General features: G+C 35.6%; 1 protein-coding gene across 4 annotated transcripts in view; it reads right to left on the bottom strand.

The window, feature by feature from the left end:
* ATP13A3 (ATPase type 13A3) overlaps positions 1-20,798 on the bottom strand; it is a 79,309-nt gene that overhangs the window by 28,587 nt on the left and 29,924 nt on the right. For all 4 annotated transcript variants that reach the window (XM_010834394.1, XM_010834396.1, XM_010834395.1 and 1 more), the window contains 13 exons: positions 20,582-20,654; positions 17,591-17,722; positions 16,278-16,457; positions 15,971-16,128; positions 15,102-15,290; positions 13,505-13,566; positions 9,638-9,788; positions 7,044-7,160; positions 6,415-6,432; positions 6,117-6,270; positions 5,900-6,020; positions 2,343-2,467; positions 501-676 (listed from right to left, as the gene is read on the bottom strand). In XM_010834394.1, the coding sequence (XP_010832696.1) occupies positions 501-676; positions 2,343-2,467; positions 5,900-6,020; positions 6,117-6,270; positions 6,415-6,432; positions 7,044-7,160; positions 9,638-9,788; positions 13,505-13,566; positions 15,102-15,290; positions 15,971-16,128; positions 16,278-16,457; positions 17,591-17,722; positions 20,582-20,654 (1,656 nt within the window). The remainder of the gene's footprint in view (positions 1-500; positions 677-2,342; positions 2,468-5,899; positions 6,021-6,116; positions 6,271-6,414; positions 6,433-7,043; positions 7,161-9,637; positions 9,789-13,504; positions 13,567-15,101; positions 15,291-15,970; positions 16,129-16,277; positions 16,458-17,590; positions 17,723-20,581; positions 20,655-20,798) is intronic.

The following is a 20,798-nucleotide window of genomic DNA, read 5'->3' as shown; positions in this document are numbered from 1 at the left end:
AGCCAGATCAAGTAAAAGAATCCTATTTTGAATATATTTGACCCAAAACTAAATTTCTGCATTTGATGTTTTATATAAAATGCTGTTAAACATTTATTGAATGGTAAAGAAAATTCAATTTTAAGATAATCCATCTATATTGTTTGTTTAAAGAATAACACTTATGGAAGTCTAAATATCAGCTTCAATTTGAAATGATCCATGAGCCAAATATTATGGACCATCTGCACCATTTACTACTACTTTTAAAATAAGATAAATACTTGGGATTCTTATAGTATAAAACTGTGCTTTTCAACTTTGGCTACAAACATCAAAATTTAAACACTGAGATACTCCATCTGGCCCCATTCTAGTGAATCCAAGTCTCTGAGGAGAGGGCTCAGGCTTCTGTTTTTGTTAATTTTTTGTTTTGTTGAGTTTTAATGCGCCACTTTTTATTATTTCAGAATAAATTAAAACAAGCAAGCTTCAAAAAAGAAAACTCTACTTGACATTACCTCCGGGTCAATTGCTGATGAATCATTACTCTGTGTTATGGTGTCTGCATAATGCCAATTTATCTTGGCAACTTTCCCATCCTTTGGAGGTAATGCTTCAGCAATAATAACTTTATCCTGAGGTAGTATCATTCCACAGTCTCTGGCTACAGAGACGGCAGTCAACATGTTGTCACCTAATTTTCAAAACATTGAAAATACATTAACATTAAAATGAAAATATAAATGTATTAAACAAGTATTTACTGAGAATCTACTACAGTCCCCATGAGTGGGCTGGGCAAAATGAAGTTAATGTATAGTTCTTACTCTTGGAATTTAAAAGTTATCTTGGAGTTAAAAGTTAATCAGGACATACATATATCAAAGGAAGCCTCAAATCAAAAGAAGATAGATACTAAATAGTCAGAACATTCTTACCCACAACTGTTAAAGTCAAATACATTCTCAACCTTTGTGAGTCATGCACTAGGGGTACCCCTTCAGTGCTTGGCACAGTGCTCAATAAGTATTGTTGAAATAACCAAGGAGTGACTGGTAATCTATACAAGAATATGAGCACAACATAAAGAAAAAAGTCAATTACAAAGGCAAGATTACACACACACATACACACACAAAAACAACAAAAACAAAAAAAAGGCAAAGTAACAAGTATACAATCTTTATAAAACATAAAGAGAAGCAAGACAGACAACTTCTCAGTCATGAGAGGAAAGTATTAAAGACACTGGTAAAGACAAGATCAAGGAGGAAAATACAAATGTACAGGAGAAGCAGGCAAAGGTTTGGGGAGCCCACTGCTACCAGAACAGAGGTACTACTGTCTCCTCTTCCCTTAATCCTACCCACTGTTTCCAAGCATGTCTTCCTGTGACCTGACAGATCCTCTTGGGACACACCATATTCTGTCATGGCAAGACAGCAAGGACAAGCGATACAGACAGAAAGAGCTTTGAAGCAAAGTCACTAGAACCAAGAATTGCTGGGACGCTAATAAATTTGGTTACTTAAGCTATCTGGTATCAGATGGACCTCAGAGTTTCTAAACATAAAAACATACACAGATCTTCTCTTTAAGTCTCTTACTGAACACATAAACATTATAAAGTGAATGCCTTAAATCTGATTCTTTGCTAAGAAAGAAAACTTTAGAGCTGCCACAATTTCATACAGCTAAGAAATGGTAATTATCTAATATTATCAACAGTGTTAACACCAAGAGAATCCTTTGAATGCAGTAGTCAAGAAAGAAACCAAAAAATGGCTCTTTTCACTATTACACATTCAAACAATAATACATGTACTATTCTATATATAAAAATATAATTCTAACCAATCATTTCCCATGTATCTGGTGGCACAGTTCTAAAAATTATAGACAATCCCAAAATAAGTCAATCATATTCTTAATCCTCAAAAATCTTATATTCTAGTAGAGAAAACAAATCTACAAATAACTAACACAAGCAAAGGAAAATAAATGCTATAAGAAACATGATTAAAGAGAGATAACAAAAAAGAGCACAGCTAAATATTTATAGTATGTCCTTCACTAGTTTATTATACTTATTATAAACACATCTAAAGGATTTCCAAAGTGTATTGTGAAGTTGTCCTCTATCTTAGAAAAGTATTCAGAGCTGAAACAGGGCAACGTAGGATGGAGATACTCTATGATAAATCTAATTACTTGACTTATAAGATAATAATGCAGTATTAGATGGAATTCTATAGTAGCAAGTAGGCTTTTATAATGCACTGATCATTCCTTAATATTGGATAACGTGAACTCTAAGAATCACACTCAATTTTTTTGTGTGTCCTTTTTTACAGTCTAACCTGTGACCATGACAGTGCGAATGTTGGCTTTATGCAAATCTTCAAGTACTGCAGGGGTTTCTCGCTTTAATTTGTTCTGCATTATTATTAATCCCATAAAATCCATGTTGTTCTCAATGGCATCTCTGCAGAAAAAGAAATTTTAACGTAATGATTTAGTCAAGAGAACAAGCATTTGTTCACTTTGTTGATAATGCAATTTAAAATAGCCATCACTTATAAATTAAAAACATTTTATATGCTGAATAAATGTATACGTTTGTGAGTTCAACCTCAAAAAATTTAAATCTGAAAAAGTAATTCCCAAGAAATACATTTTGAAATTAAATTCTGCCCTTTGAAACATGGGTATATAAAGATTCTTAGGAAATGTATATCTTTGTAATAAGACACAGAACTCTTCTAGTACTAAGGAATATTCATCTTGTATCCTACCTACAAAATGAATGAACATAAAATATATCTATTCCTTACTGTCCTCCCACACAACATACCTTAATTTAAATGTTAAGAGAAAAGGAAAAAACTGTACCACAGGCACATTCAACAGTTATACTGAATTCACTATCAAGTCTTTGGGGAATTTTATAAAACTCTTGATCAAAATCTTAATCTTGGAAGTACGATGCAAAAACTATTAGCAGTCCAACAATGAGATCTATTCAGGACCCAGAGATGGGTCTTCTACAATGTTAATTTTCAGTAGTTATCAAGATGCTGTTCCTTCAAAGAGGTGATTATCTACTATGCACCAAGTACTACACAAGTCACTGGAAAGTCAAAGATGAAAAGCCATGATCTCTACTCTCAACTTCCCTGTAGCTCACACAGTAAAGAATCCTCCTGCAATGTAGACCTGGGTTCAATCCCTGCGTTGGGAGGATCCTCTAGAGAAGGCAATGACAACCCACTCCAGTATTCTTGCTTGGAGAATCCCTTGGACAAAGGAGCCTGGCAGGCTACAGTCCATGGGGTCACAAAGAGACAGACAGAACTGAGTGACTAACACTACTACTCTTCCTCCTCTCAAGACCCTTTTGTGGGGAAACAGACATGCAAGCAAAGAGATCACACAAAAATAATATGTGCTTCAGTACTGTAATGGAGAAGTCTGTTCAGCGATAGCAGCATTCTTAAACTAAACCTATAGGTTTAATCCTAAGTAATAGGATTCTATTACAGAAATACTCTCTTCAATGGAGAAAGCAGGGCTTGAAATTAGGGACCAAAATTTCAGACTTGGATTAACCAAGTGATTTTTCTACACAAAATTAAACTATAAGGGTGCTTAAGTAAACAGCAACTAAGTCTAAATACCTTTAAAATTATATAATTTATACAATGGGTGGTAAAGATATTAAGAGAATAATTAGAAAACTTTATACAAATGATACTGCTGGAGGTAACAGGAGAAATAAGTCTTGAAACTTGAAAATGCATTTCAAAGCACAAAGCTGTGCCAATGTGAAACTACTGGGTCAAAGCTCTGTAACCATTTTCCGGTACTGGTTTGTGCCTGCAGTCGGTTTCCCAACTCTTCTATGAATGATACCAGTCATAGAAATCTTGCCCTCTAATTAATGAAGAGTACAATAATCAATTCAAGACACACAGGTTCAAGCTATAAGAGAAATCCCAAAACCTGTTCCCACAGGTAGAATGGAAACACAAAGACGATCTTGATTGAAAGATGAGGAAGGGAATCAGAGAGAGAGAAGAGCTGATAGGGAGGGTAGGGTATCCTGGGCAGACGGAATAGTTGGTCCAAGGCTGGAAGGTTGCCTGAAAGAGAGGCTCAAGAACTAGAGGCAACTCAATTCTCAGTCTTTAAGGTCTGGGAGGAGGAGTGGCAAAAGGCAAAGCTATAAAGAAAGGCAACTCTAATGTACCCTTCGTAGGAATTAGGATACAGTATTTTACATGTGTGGCTCCTAATCACAAATATGCCTCAAACCATTTGATTACTGCTGCTTTTTTTATGCCCCTTCTTAGGCCAAATCCCCCCTAATATTCTCTTTTAATGGGTAGAATTACTAAAGTTGCTTTTCCTTTCAGTTATTATTTAGCTATCCACTCCACTCCCTTAATTTTCATCCAGAAAAATGGAATTGCACTATAAACACTGCACTTCGCTTTTCATTTAACGAGCTCAGAATAATTAAAAGAAGTATTAATGCTTCATAATTTAACCACTATCATATTTATGATATTTACACTATTTTAACTTGAATCTTATCTAACATAGACATATTTCTTTAGGCTGAATTCCTTGGACTGTACATGCTGGGTCAAACTGCATAAGTAAATTTAGATTTTAATAGGTATTATGCAAGTTCTTTATGAATTTACAATAGTTCAGCAGCAGTATTTTTGTTAAATTTTTCTCAAGCCTTCGCTAACACTTGATATCATCAATCTTTTGAATTTTGTAAACTTTAAGAAAAAACTCTGGTTGTGGTTAATTCTGTAGTTCCCCCAAAACTGAAGTGTCTCATTATTTTCATGTGTTCAGTGGCCACTTATATGCCCTCTTCTGATAATTATCTGTATCATTTACCCTTTTTTAAAAATTAAGTGTTTCGTTGTTTCTTTCCTGATTTATATTCTTGATCAAGAACTCCTCTGAAAGGTGATGGGGAGCCATTTATTATAAGAATTCCAGGTAGAAGACTGGTATAAGATTTGAATGTTAAAGACCTCTCAGTGGACAGAGTGTGGTACACAGATTAGACAAAAGAAAAAGTGGAGAAAAAAGCTAAGTCCCTGAATTAGAGACAATGACGGTGGGGATGTGAAAAGAAAAGTCTATTTGATAGGCAGAATTAGCAGGAGAGCCAATAAATCTTTCCTTCTGCTTTGAAATGCTAGGTACAGCATGAAATATTCCTAACCAAAAGTGTTATTTTCAAAAGATCAGGCTAGATTAGTTTTACTATAACAGGACAATCCTTGAATGTGAAATACAGCTATAACTGGAGGTAAATGTGATGTTGGTAATGGCCATCTGACCTTTGGCGGTGAGGGTGGAAGGTGTATTTATTGTGACTCATGATACTCTGGTCAAATGAGCACTTGGTTTCAACTACTAGGCAAAAGCAAGTACGGTTGACCCTTGAATAACATAAGTTTGAACTGTGTGGGTCCACTTCCACATGGATTTTTTTCAATAAATACTATCAGTACAAGATCCACAGTTGAATCTGCATGGCAGGTCCAGGACCCAATCCCCTTCGATACCAAGGAATAACTGTAGATCATTGGAAAATAAACTTCTGTAGAAGTATGTTTACCAAAAACATAATTATGTTCCTCGAACATGCCCAACACATAGCAGGCACTCAATAAACATTTAAAAAATAAATTAAAAATAGTTCCAGGGAGTTATACTTTTATCTCAATTGCCTAAAACACTGAATTATGCTATATATTTGCACATATCCAATAATCATTTACTTAATAAATAATAAATTGAATATAAATGATTGCACAAGACTTTCATAAACATAAATGATGTCTTATTGGAAAAACTGTAGGCAAAACCATTCATCAACGTTTACCTGCCAACATTCTGCACTTTGTGCCATGTCAGTTTTGACTCCAATTTTCTGTGTGCAAGAGCAATCACACGGAAGCCCTGTTTGGTATAATCTTCCAAAACTTTTTCAAAATCAACAGGAACTTTTAAAAAAGAGAAAATGGAGGTCATTGTTAGAACTGTGATTACCAGCTTACACAAATACCAGAATTTCACTCAAAGCCTTGCTGCGTCCTTACCTGTTTCAGGCTTACAAAGACCAGCAATGACTTCTGGTGCCCCTTTCATGTAGGCATCCATCTTTCTGTCCCCGAGCACCCTGGCCACCACACACATTCGTTGCAAAGCAGAGGAGAATGGGAACTGGCGAACAATTCCTATCTCATAAACAGCCTACGGAATTTCAAAAGATGCACAAACCATTCATTATTTTTCAAAGAATTAAAACAGATATACCAGTATATTTACTATACCACAATTAAAAAAAAATTTTTTTTAAAGATATACTTAGGTAATGAGTAAACATTCTTCACTTACTGGAAGTTCAAACAGCTCCTAAAAAAAAAAAAAACAAGACAAAAAGAATAAAGTAAAAGTACAGATTAAGTCAATTAACACACTCAAGTGAAAAAAAATTTAACTGCGTATCCTCAAAAAATTATTTGGAAAACAACACAGAATTTTTAATATTTCAAAGTCAGGTTTTAAGATTGCTTCTCTACTAGCTCCCATTTCTTAAAAAAGAAAAGTTTATTCTTGAGTATTTTAAAACACTCTGCTATTCTAGGAATATTAACATATTAAGTTCTTAAATGAACTAAGAGGTATATATTCAAAAATTAACCTAAAAACAAAGGCTTCCACATATTCTTTTTATTAAATCCTAGGAATACAGATGCAAACTAAAAGTCTTCACCACCATGTATCTAAATCACAAGGCTCTAAGCTGCTTGGTAAGCAGGAATGAAAGAACAGCACTGAGAATTAAATCTCAGTGTTTTACATGGAATGCCTCCAACACGCCAGGCGTAGTTTCTGATAAATGCAGTAAAGATATTCATATCTGCATTAGAGTTTTAAAAAGGACGTGTGATTCCATCTTCCAGCAGTATTTTAAAATGAGGAGAAAATGTGAGCACCGAAAGTATTATCAAGCAGTTCCATACCATTTCTTGGCTTCCTGCAGGTGCAGATTCAGGAAGCAGCTGTTTTGGAGGACGAACCACAGTTGGCATAATTCGATTATGAAGTGCTGTTTCCTCTTCAGTTGCTTCTTCCAGAATCTGAAAGGAAAACAATCAACACATGAAACTCATAAATTCAACTCACTGGTTCCATTTTAAAATAAAACATTATGGCTATCTTCAGTTAAGGTTTTTTTTTTTTTTAAGTAAAACAAAATATAAATAAAGCTAGTTTTAAAGTCCTAGTAACCTGTGGGAGAGGGGAGGCAGAGGTTAGTAAAGAAATAGAGAAAAACTTCTAATATTGTTCCTATAACCAATTAAGTCTAGAGACTAGTTCTGTAAAATACAGAAGGTCCCTGCAGTTTCAAAAATTTTTAGTCTATCATCCAGAGATTCCTTGCTAACAGGAGAGGATTCAATATATGCAGAGCTCAGATATGTTTAGTAGAACCACTGGGTCAGGACCTCACTGAGGTAGGAATCGTAAATTTAGATTTCCAGCTTGTTGTTATTGTTTAGTCGCTAAGTCATGTCCGACTCCTTCACAACCTGATGGACTGTAGGCCCGCCAGGCTCCTGTCATGGGATTTCCCAGGCAAGAATACTGGAGTGGGTTGCCATTTCCTTCTCCAGGGGACGTTCCTGACCCAGAGATTGAACCTGCATCTCCTGCATTGGCAGGTGGGTTCTTTATCACTGAGCCACCAGGGAAGCCCAGTTTTCCCAGTCTGAACACATCTAATTAAAGCACAATTATCCTAGCTCCTTGAAATTTAATATTAAACTATTTTTGGTGGAAAATTCAATAAAAAAACTTATATTGAATACACATATATGGATAAGAAACTAATTTCACTCTGTAAGTGAAGGAATCATGAGTGGGAAAATGATGGGGAAGAGAGCTATGCTGAATTAGCCAATTTTACACAATTCTTAAGAAACATTTTAACACCTCTGAAATTGTCATGCATCTTACATGGTATTAATCACTTTAAATAACAGCAGTGCCTAGTTATGTAAAAACATTCCATAGATACTCTGTGCTAAGATCAGATATCAAAACATCTCAGAGTCAAAAAAGCACGCTATTTACTATACAAACTGACTTATTAAGCCCACTTTTTAAGGGTCACATACAGAGCAATAAATCTACTGAAATCAGCTGGAGAAAAGCTTTAGAAAATATCAAGATGAATCAACTACACTTTGTTTTACTCTTTATAAAAGAAGTGGGCCTCTTTTAAGGAATTAAAGTTGATGAGTATTTACTGTGGGCTTTCAGAAGACGGCAGAGAACTTTGTCACTCATCCCCCTACCCCCACCTTTCAAAATATTAACCAAACACACAGGAAAAGAAATAACACTGTAAAAGTAAACAGAGTAGAACTGAAATACAATGGTGGACACAGCAATAAGGAAACAGTAGCCCAGGATAAACACAAAGGACATAGAGGAGAGGTGGGATCAAACTTATCAGTCAGAATAGCTTATCAAAGCAAAAGCAAAAAAAAAAGTCACAGAGGTCATACCTATAGAGAGATAAACTACATCCCTGAGAGGAGGAAGGGCTGCTAAAATGAGGGGCAGTATTCCAGGGTACTGCTTGTGCAAGCACTGTGGAAGAGAGTGGGAAAGCAACCAAAAGACTACTGCTTCTCTCCTGAACTCAAGGCCTGCTGATGGGGCCCCAATACAACAGGCTCCCCCAGGCAGCCTTCCCATTCAGGGAAGACCCTTCCCAGGAAAACCAACATACCAACATACTTCTCAGGACCAACATACATATGGGCAAGGATAAAAACCTTGCTGCAGCACCTACCCAGAGTATCAAATCAAACCTTCACTCTCAAATATGAAAGTAGGATGAAGAAATATACTGAAAATCAACAAGAAGATGTCCATGACACCTCAATTTTTTTAAAAAGTATAAAGGAGACGATTAAGTATAGGGAAGGGGGAAAAAAACTGAACCTAGAGAAAATGAAAAATTCAGAAGCAAGAAGGGAACTTTAAATACAAACTAATACCTGTAAAACAAGAACTGGATGCTGGAAAATACTAACAATCAGAGCAAGCACTCAGAAATTAAAATAATCAATGACAAAACAAAGAAGTGAACAAACAGAAACCTCTGTGAGCATGTGTGTGTGGACACGTGTGTGTTGAGAAAGAGAGAAAGGACACAGGAAGCAGAACGTGGGGACTGAAGACACATGACCACTCTATACTTCTTCCCTATGGCCAACAAACTGAGTCACTGAGATCACCTTACTGCTTAGACCTACTGCCTCAAGATACTGATTCCGCTTTATCCTGTAAACACAAAACAGGGCCCTGAGCAGGTCCTCTATTAAAGGTCTTCCTCTATGAAAGGTTGTTTGAATGAGTCAATTAAACTAAAACAGAATTTCTATACAACTGTAACTATCTCCCCGGTGACACACCTTTAGAAATTACATAGTTCCTTATATGAGACAGACCAAAATCAAAACAAGTTGAAGAAATAATTCTTCTGCAAGTTAATTTTTACTATTTTCCTGAAGTTAACTGTACTTTAAAACATTGAACTTACCCATCCGATGGCTTCAAACATTTTCAAATCAAGTGGATCTCCAGAAAGCACTCCTTCAATTTTTGTAAGTGAATGACAAGTAGCCATACAAGCAACAAACTGAGACTTTACCAACATCTCACTGCAAACCTTTTCTTCTGGCAAAAGAAAACTATACAGAAAATGCACTGAATTAGACTCATAAACCCCAAGACTGAAGAGAGTAGTTTAACAGAACTTTTCAGGTTTTATTATTTTAAAAGTAGAAATAAAATGTTTGCATTTATGTACATATTGCATGTATTCATTTCATTATAGATTCTGACATTCAAAAACATTTTCTTCCATGAAAATTATTATACATGAGTAAAATATAGTATTATCTTGGATTCTAAATAACTAGACCAGACATACCAGTACAGAAAATACTACATACTAAATAATAATTAAAACTCTTGCCTATGGACATATGGCAAATTAGAACACACAAAAACTCTCTTGCAAAAACATAAAATGACTGTGTAACACACTACCTTTCAAATACAAAACTGAGCTTGTAAGAAAGAAAGGGAAAATTTTAAGTGCCAAAAACAGCGAAAGGACAACCAAAAGGGTGTGACCTTAAACAGATGCTGTGACTACGGGGGGAGAAGGAAGAAGGGAGGGGAGCCCTCTCAGTACCCTTAAGGCCTTGGGTTTTAATAACCACACAAGAACAAGAGACAAAGCCCTGGCCACATACAAAGTAGGAAGTTGGAACTGAGAGAATCCCTCTCACCAAGACGCTCTTGAAGAACTACAACCTTGGAAAAAGAAAAGATTCACCCATAGACTCAAATGCGTAAGAATAAGCTTATCTCTTTCCCCTCACCCAAAGTTCAAGAAAATAATTAATATCTATGTAATATTTACTATGTATTGGGCACTATTCAAAGAACTTTAAATTTATTTGCCTCATCTCATCCTATACCAGAGAAAGGTGTTTATTATCACCATTTTATAGATGAGGAAACTGAAGCCGAAGGGTTTAAGCCACTTGCCAAGCCACAGCACACAGGTGGCAAAGCAAGGGTTCAAACACAAGAGGTCTGGTGTTAGGGCCTGAACTCTCAACCATTAAGCTGCTCAGGATAGGATCTGGGTTTGAATATATATGCTTCTGTCCAGTCCAGAAATCCCCAAGTTATAAAAGTAACATTAAAGTTTGCCTGGTACCACTGACACTACTTTTGGCCAAGAAGGGTCAAAACTCTAGGGAGAGGCACTCCCACAACACAGCTACAAAGGAGTCTCACAAAAAAATTCTGCTAAGGATGAATCCATAATTTAAAAATGAACCAGGAAATAATTCTCATGACTCAACAGACACAACAAAGACAAAATTAGAATCCCATAAACTGGAGATAATAGAATGGCGATCTGAAAGAATGCAAAGAAGGCATTTTAAAATTATAGACTTCGAAAAAGAACAAGACACCATGGTGGGGAAAGGAGAGAGCCAGATTTGAAAAAAACCAAATAAAATTTATTATCCAGGATATGGTTAGGATTCCCAGATGGAGAGAAAGAATGGGGGGAAAGCCACAGTGGGAATAAAAAGAAGCTGCACTCTTTTCCAGAATTTATGAAAAGAATGAATCTTTGGAATCAAGAAGCAAAATTAGTCCCACACAAACAAAAAAAGAGATCATAGTGAAACTGCAGAAATCAAGCATAGAGAAGTATTTTTTAAACAACAAAGGAGAAAAAAAATTACTAAAGAAGACTAAGACATCTACAAACATGGCAATTTAATCCACAGGAATGGGATATAAGAAACTGGTTACCGAAGCCATCCATCAACCTAGGTACATCTTAGCATGTAGACTGTATACAAAACCAAAATCATAAAAATCATAAAATGCTATACAACAAATGCATACAAAAAGGGAGGTAAAAGTAGTCTACAGTCCATAGGTTTTATGGAGTTAGAAACTAATAAAGACACCCATAGGGTCTTCCCTGGCGGTCCAGGGTTAAGATTTCACTTTTCAGTGCAGGAGGTGTAGGTTCGATCCCTGTTCAGGAAGCTAAGAGCCAACATGCCATGGGGCCAAAAAACCAAAACTTAGAACAGAAGCAATAAAATCTTAAAAAAAAAACAACAAAAAAAAACCTTCACAGACTCTAAATATGAATATTAGTAACTTACAGGCAAGTAATAAAGATTAGGATGTATAAATTCTGAAAAAAATGAGAGAAATATGAAAACTGTGTGGGAACTGGGGTAAGAGAGTCGGTGGTAGAAATAATTTCAAATATATCTGAAATCACAATAAATGTGAACACAATGGCAGAGAAAGAGTGAAAAGAGATGGAAAAAAAAGATACATAGGTATATATTAGGCAAGAGCAAGCTGGTATGTAAGCACACAAATATTCGATGAAACAGAATTAAAAGCAACAGGCCTCATTAGGGATAAGTAAGTTCACAATGTGATATGCTATTTACCAAGATGTGCCAATTCTGACAATCCATGAACCAAACAACAGTCTCTCAAACTGTATAAACCAAAATTCCATACTTTCAAGAGAGGAAAAGAAAAAACCAGCAAAAACACAACTATAGTAGTAAAACTTCTAAGCATCAAAAGATAGCAATAAAGTAAAAAAAAAAAAAAAGACGGGAGAAATATTTTCATAACGCATAGTACTGAAAAAGATTATCACCCAGAAAATACAAAGGACTTCTAATAAATGAATAAGATAAAGACAAACAACATCATTAAAAAAGAAAATCAGGATATAAACTGACAATACACAGAATGCCAAATAATCCTCCTTCCAAAAATGTGAAAAAATGTTCAGCTTTATAAGTAATGAAGAAACTCCGAACAAAGCCACAATAAAATAACATTTCATAGCTATTCATTTGGGAAAATTAGAAGTCTGGAAAAACCAAGTTTGGCAAGGATGTGGGGCAACAGGATTACCCATACACTGAGGGAGACTGAGTTTGCACCATCACTTAGAGAGTAAGCAGACAGTACCTACTAGAGCTGTGGCCATGCATGTGCTGTATGATCCAGTACTAAAACTGTGAAGAAATGGGTTTACTCAAACTCAACCACATACTCACAGGAGTTGTAACCCTAAGAACTTTAATTGCAATACTGTTTAGGAGTATGGAAGGAAAACTGGAAAAAAATTGAAACTGCCCTTGGGCTGAAGCACAAATATTACGGTTTAGTCACACAATGGCATACTAAACAATAGTTAAGATTAATAATTTGGATCTATACGTATCAACATGGAGGAATCTTGGAAACAATGTTAGGAGGCCAAAAGGCGGCAAAAACACATACAGTACATATCAGTCGTATATACTTATTTATGGACAGATCTTGTTTATGGGTAGATACACAGGAAGTAAACTATGCAAGGATAACAACACAACTTCAGAACAACAGCAAGGACAGACAAAAGGATAGGTAAGACTTCAGCAGTATCTGTAATGCTTTAAATCTTTTTAAATCTTTTTGCTTCAGAGATCTGAAACAAACATGGCAAAATGTCAACTGTTTAATCTCAGTAGTGGGTACAGAGCTGTCTGTCGTATTACTTTCTATAAGTCTGAATGTTTCATATATTAATATATTTATTAGAAATAAACTAATAAAAGACCCTGATGCTGGGAAAGATTGAGGGGAGGAAGAAAAGGGGACAACAGAGGATGAAATGGTTGGATGGCATCATTAACTCAACGCACATGAGTCTGAGCAAACTCCGGGAGACAGTGAAGGACAGGGGAGCCTGGCATGCTGCAGTTAATGGGGTCAAAAAAAGTCAGACATGACTGAGTGACTCAACAACAACAACAATAAATGGTCAAGTCTAGCCAACAATTACCGTGCATTTTCCACTCGTTGAATTCCCCAAAGATCTAAACCATCTTCAGTAAGGGTTCCAGTCTTAAAAAAAAAAAAAAAAAAAGCACACATTTACAAATCATGAAAAACTATGCTATGTCTACATAACAGAGTGCTATACAGACATAAAAGGGGGAAGGAGATGAGTAAGATCTGTGTGTGTGTGCTAACAGAGAATAACTTTCAGGACAAAATTGAGGAAAAGGGTGCAGAATACTCCCTTGGTATAGTTCCTCTATGTGGGTGGGGTGGAGGGAGATATGTATAGAAATGTATACTTATGTGCTTTTGTTATTAAACAGTGGAACAATGCGCCACTCAACCTATCACAAAAGATGCCAACACAGGAGGGAGAGATTAGGGCACATGGAGCCAAAACAGGGAAGAAGAACAAGGTTAAATGACATCAAGAAGTGTAATCAGCCAAATTCAGGAAATAAATAACCTGGGTTCTCCAATAAGATGACTGGAAAAAAAGGGCAAGAAAAACAATGGTTACAGATTAACTGCAATCGTTGCGATCTGTATTTGGATTACAACTGAAAACACAGACTGTAAAGCAGGGAAACCTGAATATGTACTGGATATTAGGTAATACAGAGGCTGTTAATTCTGTTAAGTGTAGTAGTAAGCAGTGATAATGGTGTTGTATTTTTAAAACATTATTTTATCTTCTAGAGCTACATACTGAAGTATATGGATAAAGTAATATAATGTCTAATGCTGCCACCTTCAAAATGAGGGGACAATAAAGTTAAGACTGACAAAATGCTGGTTAACTGTTTAAGTAGGATAATGGGTAAATGAGGGTTTATTTCACTTGCATCTTTTTTTCCACTTCTGGGTCTGCTTAAAAACTTTTTAAACATTTCCGAAAAAGATCAAACATAAAATTTTCTGAACAGACTAATTTAATATGAAACAATCATTAAGTTACGACCTTCCTTTTTTTCTTAACAAAATACACCTCACTTTTTTTTTTCTTGATAATAAAGATGATACACAAAAATCAAATGTGTATCATATCAGTTACCCAGAAGAACCTGGTCAAGATTTAGTTCTTTGAACTTTCAGAAAAACTGATCCCACGTGAGGAAAGGAGAACCCTCTGTATTTCAAACAAGTAAAAAAATCTGTCATTTTCACATGAAATTATATAATCAGTGTCCTTTGTAATTTTATAACACATTCAATAAAATCATAGAGCAAACACTAAACGTATATACTTCATAGCAATAACATTCCAGAAAACATTATCTATATGAAGTCTACTCTGTTAAAACCATGAAAGAGCAAATAAATTTAACTACTACTACAAGGTATAATTCTAGAAGAACTGGTTAATTGCAGATTTGGGCAAATAAGCAATATCCAAAGTAATAAAAATTTTAAAAATGAAAAAATAATATAAAAATGATAGATGCCAAGTAAGTTTTAAAAAAGGAAAATTAGAAAAACATTTCTTTTAAAATGTGTGCAAATTAGTTGATAAAGAACACAGAAACCATTAATCTAAATACTTTAGCTTTACAAAACTACAAAGTGACCTTTAAGAATGATTATGAAACTGAACCAACCTTGTCAAAGCAAACAAGATTCAGTTGTCCACAGATGTTGATCCTTTGGGGACTGATACAGAAAATACCCACTTTCTTCAGTCTTCTTTGGGCATACACAATGCCAGCGGTCATTGCAGCAGGAAGTGCAGGCGGCACAGTAATTGTAATGATATCAAGAGACTCGATAATTATATCCCCAACTTCAACCTACAGTTAACATAAATATAAATGTCAGACCCCCTAATATTAAAATTTATTAATCCAATGAGTATTTCTTTAATTTTATATATTTATTAAGCGCATATATATTCATCTATTAATTATTTATAATTTTTTTTCCCCTTTAGAGATGCTGCAAAATAGCTCAATGAATCATCAGTGGGCTGTGAAATGAGAGCTATTATTTTTTTAAATTCCTACTTTAATAGCCCCATATACTTCATACACTACATACTTCAAAGTAAACATTTTTAGATATTGACTCTTACTACTATCAGAGTCTTTACAAGTGATAGAAAAAGAAATCTGACAAGGTCCCTTAGAAATATCTTCAATTCAGTAATCACCGGTAATTTTAATGCTGTATATACCAGAGGTTAAAAAAAGAAAAAAGAAGAAAGCTTTTGGTGAGTATGTGATCACTCCTCTCTTAAGTCACAAGAAAGCAAATAAAAGACCATCTAAACCTGATAAAAACTTTCTGCTATGATGGTGATGTTCTACATCTGTACTTTCTAACATAATAGCTACAAGTCTCATATGGCTCTAAGTTAAATTAATTTAAATTAGGATTTCAATTTTCCAGTCTCGCTAGATACATCTCAAATCCTCAATAGCCACGTGATAATTAAGAATCAAACTCTATTAAGGGTTTCCCACATACATACCTCATTTAAAATGTTATTGATAATAGTGTAGATAAACCCAATTGCAGCCACACCCACTAGACACAGTAGAAATAAGTAGGCATCTCTGTAGAGTTTAAAATCAGTTGGTTTGGGATACAATATGGAGCGAACAAGCTGTCCTTTGGAAGTACTAAATCCTTTTTTAAAAAAAAAATAAAGAAGAAAATGATTCTATAGTAACTCTATAAGAAAATGACAATTATCTTTCAAAATAGAATCTCTTTTTAAACATGCAATAAGCATCAAATGTGCTAAACCATGCAAGAAAAGATTAAGTATTTTCTACCTGTTCTAACTACTATGGCTTTGACAAGTTCTCCAGTGTAGAAACGAGTCTGAATAACAGTTGTCCCACAAAACAAAGTATGTCGTCTATGTGTTTCTGGACTATATAATTCATCTCTCGTTCCTTTCATGTCCACTGAAGGATTTGGCAAATTAGTTTTTGTCACCGGAACACTTTCTCCTTTTAAAAAAAAAATTCATAAATTAAAGCATAGAAATCAGTATCAAACATACAAATCTTGAGTTGTTACATTTACTAAATGTTAAATACTGTTGACAACAGTTATTGAAAGTTCTCAAATGTGAATAATACAGCTTAATCAATCAGCCTTTTGTCTTCCAATTTCCTTACCCAGAAATAGCAAATCTTGTCTTCCACAGTATTTCTCGAAAGTCATCTGTGACTCAAATGTAATCACTTGGAAATAATTACATCAAGTTTCATAAGAAGACAAGGTTGTTGTCATCACCTCAGCACCTGTTCTGTGATCACCACAGCACCCCTGAGAACTAACTTGGGAAGCACTCTGCAACCCCAAGAACACACAACATGTGAAGATCCAGTCCTATCTGCCCTCACCTCCCAACACACACACACACACACACACACACACACACACGAAGAGAACAGACATCTGAGCAAAGAGGAGTACGGTAATCCTCTAATAGTAACAAACAGACAAATCATTTTACTGCTACAATGTTATTATGCTCTGTAGCATCTACACTTCTTGTGTCAAGGGCAACAAGTGTGCAGGGATGTTTATGTGCATGAGTGTGTTTTAAGACAGACTCTTAATAGTTAAAAAATGTATTATATAAGAATCACTTTCTTGCCAGACTGACTATGACAGTTAAAAAAGTCATATGATAAAAAGGTATAAAGCTCTACCTCTAGATTCTGAATTTCCAAAGGGAAGTTATTTTGAAGTCTATTTCTCCCCAATTTAACAAAAATATCAACTCTTTTATTCCTACATTTTGCACATCAAAGTGAACAGCAATAAATATGCTGTGGGGAAAGAACTTTTTTCCTAGTCCCTTCTTATAAAGCATTTCCTCCTGTCAGAAGAATTAACAGAAGCTGGACAAGAGATGTAAGCACCAGCATTATACTTTAGTATTACAGCTGAGTATAATGCAGGATTTGGTCCCCTCAAAAAAAAAAAAAACTTCAGTATCTATTACACGACATTTGTGAGTAAAGGATACAAACTGCATAGTTAATGCTGATACAAGCTTAATCAGTAACTACTTAGTCCTAATATCATTATAAGCAACTCAGCTAGTTTTTACTCATTTAATTTAGTTTACCTGTTAACATGCTTTCATTTACAATACAAGTACCATTAATAAGCACTGCATCACAAGGCATGACTGTCCCATTTAATGGAATGACCATGACATCTCCCGGCACAAGGTCTGTAGAAAAGATCTCTTCTATTTCTGAATTTAAGGAAAGAAAAACAAAGAAAGGTCTGAAAAGAGTATTCTTTAACTTGTAATAAAAATACAACAAACTAAAGATCTATCCAAAGGTCACCTGATCTCAGTAAGACATTAAAAATATACTGGAGTTAAATAAGAAAATTTCAATAGATGAAGAGTACTGACAGACAAAATTATTATTCCTTAAGCTAACAGAGCACAGTGTCTATAACGTGTCAGCTAGTTTGTCCCAGGATAGTACGCCAAGCGCACACAGTTAATGCCAAGTCCCCTCTAAGCTAAGAGATGGGTGGATTTCAACACCCATTTCAACAGTGGATGGTCAATCTTAGCTATCAGCCCTGTGAGCTAAACAGGCAGTAAGTCCACCCAGGACACCCCCCTGCAACAGGTACATAACCTCAGATTTCTATAATCCCTTGGAAACAGAGAAAAGCACTGAAATTTTAGCACTTTCTTTTCTAACAGCACTCTTTTCCTTACGGCTACTATTTATAATCCATATTGTTTCATTGTCTTCTCAATATTTCTAAAATAGTTCCAAATATCTCAGACATTATTTCAAATAAATGTATAAAATAAAACTATCATATATAGTTCATTATTTCCTTAGAAATTTATGTATTATATTCAAGTTAGTTAAACACTTTTTCCAAGATCTTCTCAAGTAAAAGGTGGCCTTATATTTGGGCATTCTTTCTTCCCCTACCCCTAGATTTTATTAAACTATGCTTAGAAGAGACTTACACTACTAGTTTTTAAGCAAAGATGGATGAGGAGAAAACTACTGTTTGTGATGTTGGCCCTTAGGACAAATATTCTTTTCTTTCTTAAAAAAAAAAAAAGGTATAAGTAGTTTACTAAGCTAAGAGCAAAGAATTCTAAAGTTATTTAGCATGTATTAAGTATAATACTCTTCATTTCTTAATATGATCCTTTATTTTAAAAACTTGACTCAATACCCTCCTGCCACTTGAAATTCTAACCCTTAGGTATATGGGAAACTAAGTATCAATAATCTGTTGGACTACTGAGGGGGTAAGGAAGAAATACATTGAGAGATGCCCAGCATCTTTGGCAGTGGCAGAGTGGGAAGGGGAGAACACCAATAAACCACACATCTTAGGACTGCAGCTAGGAAAGGTGATATTATCAGCTAAAGTAGCAAGTGACCAAGAAGCACAAAGAAGAAAACAACCTGCTAGGCTAACTTGGGTTCACACTTGGATGAGGGATATCAAGTTGAAGAGAATGCAGACTGATTTGGTTTTCCTGATAAATCAAAGAGGCTGCTGTCTCCAAGACCCATGATACTGAGTTGCCTCCCCTGTATCCTTAACCTCTTCCATACCTCACCAGACAAACCAATGTGTCCAAAACATTATCCTTCCCTACAATTTTGCTTCTCCTCCAGTGTTCCCTATTTAATTAAATGACACCAACATCCATCCCCCGCCAGCCTGACACCACTCTATCAGCAAATCTTGTTCAATGCCCACATTTAAGTATCTTTCAAAGCCATCTCTCTACCCTCCATCTCCACAACCCTCACGCTGATTCATTTCATGCCTTCAATATTACTTCCTTCTAAGTAAGTCTGAACATGGCAATCGGAAGAATTTTTTCAAATAGGCAAATATGATCCTATCACTCTCCTGCTTAAAACCCTTGAATGTCTTTCCACTGCCTTTTGGGAGAGTCCAAATTCCTTCACAAGCCTTAAAAGACTGTCTACCCTCTAAATGCTGCATCTGCCACACTGAATTTCTTCCAGTTATTGCAATGAACAAACTCTCTTTAATTTCCAGGCCTTTGGGCACTAGAATCCTCTTATTTCCCTCTTTCAGTTCAGTTCAGTTGCTCAGTCGTGTCCGACTCTCTGCGACCCCATGAATCGCAGCACGCCAGGCCTCCCTATCTATCATCAACTCCCAGAGTTCACTCAAACATATGTCCATTGAGTCGGTGATGCCATCCAGCCATCTCATCCTCTGTCGTCCCCTTCTCCTCCTGCCCCCAATCCCTCCCAGCATCAGAGTCTTTTCCAATGAGTCAACTCTTCGCATGAGGTGGCCAAAGTACTGGAGTTTCAGCTTTAGCATCATTCCTTCCAAAGAACACCCAGGGCTGATCTCCTTTAGAATGGACTGGTTGGATCCTCTTGCAGGCCAAAGGACTCTCAAGAGTCTTCTCCGACACCACAGTTCAAAAGCATCAATTGTTCGGCGCTCAGCTTTCTTCACAGTCCAACTCTCACATCAACCCTGCCTTATCACTTTCTCACCTATACTTTATCTGGCTAATTCAATCATTTACGACCCAGAGGGATGGTATAGGGAGGGAGGAGGGAGGAGGGAGGAGAGTTCAGGATGGGGAACACATGTATACCTGTGGCGGATTCATGTTGATATATGGCAAAACCAATACAATATTGTAAAGTTAAAAAATTAAATTAAAAATTAAAAATAAATAAAATAAAATATATATACTTGTTCAAAGCAGCCATCCTATATTAGAAGGATGTCTATATAGAAGACACCTATATTAAATGAGCTCTAACATCTAAGTTCCCTGAACTCTCCCTATCATTTATCACACTTCATTGTTCTGTTTTTCATCTGTCTTTCCAACTAGACTGAAGTTCAATGATGCAAGGACTATGTCCATCCTGAGAGCCTAGTATAGTGGCTAAATGAATGAACTTGATACAGAGACATGACTATAAATCCAAACACACACTTTTGTTTCTTATGGAACTACGTGTATATGCATAATATACTGGGCTTGCTTCACACATTAGTGCACAGTGGATATTTTTTTCTATTTACTTTTCTAAGAGTAAACTGAAGTACTTACCTTCATTTACTCTGCAAACTGAAACTCTCACAGTACTGTGAGCCGCCACCATGTCATGTAACATAATATATTGCTGAATCAGAGGAAAAAAATTTTGAATTCATTAATATAAACTCACTCCTCAATTTATTAGAAAGCAAGGGTAATATAAAATAAGCTAAGCTAATATATAGTGGTAAAGAACCCGCCTGCAATGCAGGAGATGCAAGACTCGGGT

Source organism: Bison bison, unplaced genomic scaffold (genome assembly GCF_000754665.1).
Source record: "Bison bison bison isolate TAMUID 2011002044 unplaced genomic scaffold, Bison_UMD1.0 scf7180017864032, whole genome shotgun sequence".
Taxonomy (NCBI): Eukaryota; Metazoa; Chordata; class Mammalia; order Artiodactyla; family Bovidae; genus Bison; species Bison bison.
Note: the sequence above shows the minus strand (reverse complement) of the source record. Positions and strands in the feature narration are given on the sequence as shown.